The sequence below is a fragment of the Grammomys surdaster genome, unplaced genomic scaffold (genome assembly GCF_004785775.1).
Source record: "Grammomys surdaster isolate TR1022 unplaced genomic scaffold, NIH_TR_1.0 425, whole genome shotgun sequence".
Taxonomy (NCBI): Eukaryota; Metazoa; Chordata; class Mammalia; order Rodentia; family Muridae; genus Grammomys; species Grammomys surdaster.
Genome location: NW_021604844.1, coordinates 471,642 through 477,224, shown reverse-complemented (window position 1 = coordinate 477,224; position 5,583 = coordinate 471,642). Strand labels below are relative to the sequence as shown.

Genomic DNA, 5,583 nt, shown 5'->3' with positions numbered 1-5,583 from the left:
TTACAAATGAGTTAGAAATGGATGAATAGGAGAAGAGAAGACAGATCGTTTTTATTGTTATTGAGAATTTTTGTTTCTTGAGCAGAAAGTAGAATCAGCTATATATCTGCTGCCATTTTTCTTGCAGCATGATTTACCACACCATTCTGTATGATAGCCTTCCATATCCTCCTGTAAAAGGATAACCATGTAATAAATGTGTTCAATCTTCTATACTTGTTGAGTAAACAAATAATTATATCCCCTATTCAAGCATGCTCAGAGATAGCAAATTTATGTAACTGGTCTAGTTACAAAAGGCATGGGCTATTCTATCCCGGATCTGTTTTGTCTTGACACTATAGACAATGGGGTTCATCACAGGAGGGAAAAGGAGATACACAAAGCCCATGACGACCTGAATTAGATGGGGCGCCTGCTTCCCAAAGCGGTGGATTACAGACAATCCAATCATGGGAGTATAGAACAGAAGCACAGCAGTGACGTGTGAAACACATGTATTGAGAGCTTTGAGTCTTTCAGCCCTTGAGGCAATGGACAGCACAGTGCGCAGTATCAGTGCATAGGAGAAGAGGATGAGCAGAGAGTCCACTCCCACTGTAGAAACAATGACGAACATGCCATAGATGCTGTTTGCCTTGATGTCTGCACAGGCCAGTTTCATCACTTCTTGGTGGAGACAATAGGAATGTGAGAGAACTAAGGAGCCACAATAATGGAATCGTTTGAGCATGAAAGGCAATGGAAAAATGAGTGCAACACTACGGCCTAGAGAGGCCAGACCTATTCTGCCAATCACTGTGTGGGTGAGAATAGAAGCATAGTGCAAAGGGCGACAGATGGCCACAAAACGGTCAAAGGCCATAGAGAGAAGCACAGAGGATTCCAAGAAGGACAAGCAGTGGATGAAAAAAAGCTGGGTAAAGCAAGCATCATGACCAATGTCTCGTGCTCCTACCCAAAAGATGCCCAGCACTGTAGGGAGGGTGCAAAGAGAGAGACCCAGGTCAGTCAGAGCAAGCATGGACAGGAAGAGGTACATAGGTTCATGGAGTGAGGGCTCTGTCTTAATGATAAAAAGAATTGTGCAGTTACCCAGGATGGAAACCAGGTACATGAGACACAGTGGGAGGGAGATCCAGATGTGCATGTGCTCCAGCCCAGGGATGCCACTCAGCAAGAAGGTAGAAGACATGCTTCCATTTCCTAGGGGTCTTGGAATCATTGTAAATGGAGTGAATGGGTGAGATGAATTCTGTTCAAAATCCTGAAATGAACTATAGAAGTGTTAGTAGTGGATTAAAACTGGCAAAATTGAAATTAAATACCAAAAAGATTAGAACAAAATAAGCCTAGAACTGTATAGTTCTCTGAAAAGATTATTTCAATCATTTTCTGGCTTCTTCTTTTTATTGAAGCATGCTCTCATGTATAGGTGCCTGGCTGGCTTCACACTTACTATGTAGCTGATGAAGATAACATTAAATTTTTCATCTTCCTGCCCCACCTATCCAGTGCTAAAATTACAGGCATGAATCACATTACTCATTTTACCAACCTCTTTTTGAAGAAAATATTTTTGCAGTCTCACAGTTTCAATGAGTAACAAGGACACAATAGTGAAGGGGGTTCTTTTTTTTTATTATTAAATATTAAATAAGTCTAGTCGTTATCTCCCTCCTGGTCTGCTCTTGACAGTTCCTTTCTTATTAACCTGTGTAATTTCTAAGAGATGGAATAAAGAAGTTCCATTATTGATGAAACTACTCTCCCCTTTCACTTTACTCTGGCTTCCAGAGCACCCCTTTTAACTAATGAATTTTTCCTACTCTTGCCATTGCTATGTTCCCAGCAATCCTTCTGCCTTGGGCTCATGATTTAAAGTGAAAAATGTAACATCTTATTTTCTTAGAGTGTTGGTTCTGAAGAGCTGTCATACTTTCTGTCACATGGATGATAATTTAGTGACAAACAGAAGCAGTTAGCATAAAACAAAAGATCCAATAGACCTTTAAAATACTGAGTCTTTAACAGATCTAACAACCTGATGCTGGACATATCAATTTTGGGGTCCTAAGCTGTATTCTTCAGACCTTTATGATCCATAGTTATTTCACATTCTTCATCAAATTTAACTCAGGAGACATGCTATATAAACGTACTTGTCAGGGACTATCAGCCCTCAATTCCTGAAGCTTTGTCAGTTGAAGAGAGTTGAGGTAGGGTGAGTCAGCTTTTTTTTTTTTTAGTGGAAGGTGTACCTTATTAGATGGCCTATGCTCCAACAGAAGCCTGTACAATCATGTACACAGACAGCATTGATTAGACTCAATGGACTATGATGAAAAGAAATTAAAATGTTGGGAAGGGGATATGACCAGGGAAGTCTGGGATTGGAGAGGAGTAAGGATTGAATCAAAGCTTCAAGCTGCTCGTTCCACTATTGCAAATTAAGGTAATAACACTAACTTACAAAAGAAAGCTTTCTAAGATTCTAATGGAATAATTTAAAGACTGTTCTTGAGAGTGACAAGATGCTTATCAGGGATATATTTATTTCTCCTTCATTTGTTTATATTTATTTCTACTTCATTTTAACATAAAATATACTGTTTGGTATCCATATTTCTTATTTGTAGGTCTTCTTCATTTAGAATTTTAAGATACACATTTTTTAAAAGCACACACATGTACATAATGTGTTATGATCATATCAACTCCTATATCATGTATCCATCCAGAAATGGAGCGCAAATTCAAATTTAAATCCCCAGAACCAAAATGTTCATAATGAAAACTGAAAAATAGATCACCGATCATATCAAGGTAGCTCTTTAGCAACCCGGAGTGGATTGATGCTAAACAAAAAAAGACATACAGAGATAGCGAAAGTTTTCCATTCTTACCTTCTATTTGTTACAAACTCTCTGGAATTTGAAATTGTTCTTGTTAGAAACTGAGTAAGAGTGGGTCTGGGGGAGAGAGGAGGTGGGAGGGGTAGGAGGAATTGAGGGAGGAGAAACTGTGGTTGGGCTGTATTGTGTGAGAGAAGAACCTATTTTCAATAAAAAGTTTTCCTGTCATTGTAAACGGATAGCACTTAATAGAAATCAGCAAGCATGATAAGGGTAGGTTGGAGTAATGGGAATAGAAGCAAAATAATTCCAGAACAGTGAATCCAAGATGAACATCTTTTCGCCTGCCTGAGGTTTGGTGGGGATTCAGACCTTAGTAAGGTAACTATTAAGAGCTCACGAAACAACTGTCTTATGCATTTATCATGAGGGAGGTTTTATTGCTCCATTATATTAAAACTGTTGCTGTAGTTAAGGTTGGGAAGAGGAATATATTTAACCCACAATCTTGTCTATAGTTTCTCTGCTTGGAGATCTCTTTCCAAAATAAATATTGCAACTTTAATGGCTTCTATTATTTTAACTCTGTGATCATTTGGAGAATAATCATTTCCTGTCACAAAAAAAGATTTCCTTCTAGGAGGTTAATTAGCTTCTTAGCCATCTTATTTTTGTTTAGAAAATTACTCTGGTGTCTTAATCTTGTTTGTAGACAAAGTAGTAGATGCTTAACTTATAGCTGAGTCTATCTCAGCACCTCAGTTTTACAGTTTTAACTTGTCTCTGTTTCTCATCAGTATTCTCTCTGTTTCCATAGAGAAGGCAACTTTCTGGACAGGAAACTAAATGAGTGGATAGGTATGAAGAAGCTCTCATATGCTTTCTGAACTATCTCTGTTATCAGACCTGAGATTTCACAAAGATAGGAAGACCTGGCTGCAACAGCTCTCATCTTCAGCAGACATCCTTGTCAGCTTTTTTCAGCTCAAAATCTCCTTTTCTGCCTCTCCAAATCCCAGGGTGAGTCTTCCATGGTCTCTTCTTAGTGCTGCAGCTGCATTTTAAACATTTGTCTACTGGAGTAACTCATCACATGCTAAGGTTCAGTTCTGAGTCTGCAGATCTCACACCAACGCAGAAGCAAGCTGATGTTCCAGGCCATGAACATAGAGAGAATGGAGGATGAATACAGAAATCCCTGACTTTAAGTGACTGAGGTGCCACTGAGACACTTACAATTGCTTTTAACCAAGTCTCCACTGACACTGGACTCTTGGGCCTCATTAGTTCAGTTTAGAAAGTGTTGAACATTTTTTGCATCTCCAGCAAAGCAAAACAGGTGCTGTTGATAGTATTTTATGTATTCTAGGGCAGTAGGACATACTACAACTTGAATATATTAAATACAGTAGTGTGTGTGCTAAGGATAGACAAGCATATAGGATATTTATAGAGGACAGGGTTGTTTTTAAAAGAGAAGTATAGGAGCTAGACTTAACTGAAGAGATATGAAGAAAGGGAAACATGGAAGGGAGAGAGGTAGGGCAGTTAAATAACATAAGGGATGTTTGAAAAGGGGAAACATTATTTTATAAACTCATTTAAAATTATATTATACATATCAAATGGTGTTATTCCACACATGGTGATAATGTTTCATCTAAGAGCCATAAACTGACAAATACCCAGTACCAGAAAAGGGAAATCTCCATTCAATTATTGGTCAGAGGGATCCAAGTCACCACAAACAAAATAGACTACCTTCATTTCCCTTGGTTGCCTTCTAGAATGTGATAGTAAGTTCCTACCCCCGAAGAGACCTCGGACAGTGGACACATGACTTGGAAGAATTGACCTTTCACTAAACTGGAAGACTTCCTTGAGGACTAGCTCTCATGTATAAGATGCTATACAAGTTGTCAACAGAAAAAAAGATTAATAGCCATGTATAGTGGCACAGCTTCACTGAAGCACAACAATGACCACCACCCAGAAAGATACTCTCAGTGGTGAAAAAGTGACTCTTACATCTTGGGAGTAAGCAACAGTTATCTAAATGAACTAAAGATCTGCTCAATGCCCATGACTGGTACTGTAAACCTAAGCAAGTATAATGGCTGGAGAGGTCATAGACTCTAGAGGAGAGCCTACTACTGCTGTTGTCCTAAATAAATATAGTTTCTAACTATATTTTAAATATCTGTCTTATACCTACATATAAGTGTGTCTCTCACCTCACATCAAAGGAACCTATTTTGAAGCAGTTGGAGGTACTGCAGAGATCTATAACTGGTCAAAATACAAAGAATAAATGAAGTGTTTAGTTCCAACTGGTAACACTACTCTTAGAACTCAGAGTCAGAGGACATTGTGGAAGATAGGGAAAGATTCTCAGAGGCAAAGATGTTTTCTGCTAGATTGTATTTTATAGACATGACAGATGGTGAACTTCTGAAATATCAGTGATCTAGTTGCCCAAGAAAGAATTGACTACTGAACACATCAGATTATATGTTCACAAAGTCCACAAAGACCCACCCACTAGAAGGAGTACTACAGGAGAAAATCAATTGCTTCTGAGGAAAAAGTTTTGATCTTATATGATAAACTTGATAAATTATCCAACAGCAACTGCTCACCCCTAAATGCATGTACATATGAACAACACTGAGTTGACCTGATAGTGGTAGTGGTAGTGGTAGTGGTAGTGGTAGTGGTAGTGGTAGTG

General features: G+C 38.5%; 1 protein-coding gene across 1 annotated transcript; it reads right to left on the bottom strand.

The window, feature by feature from the left end:
• Positions 1–286: 286 nt before the first annotated feature.
• On the bottom strand, positions 287–1,225 carry LOC114632779 (olfactory receptor 51G2). Its single transcript, XM_028781390.1, has one exon. It carries the CDS (start codon positions 1,223–1,225, stop codon positions 287–289), a length of 939 nt encoding a protein of 312 aa, XP_028637223.1.
• Positions 1,226–5,583: the final 4,358 nt, after the last annotated feature.

Bases quoted from the DNA above. Each gene is read 5' to 3' on its own strand.
- LOC114632779 (XM_028781390.1), bottom strand. From the start codon at position 1,225: ATGATTCCAAGACCCCTAGGAAATGGAAGCATGTCTTCTACCTTCTTG.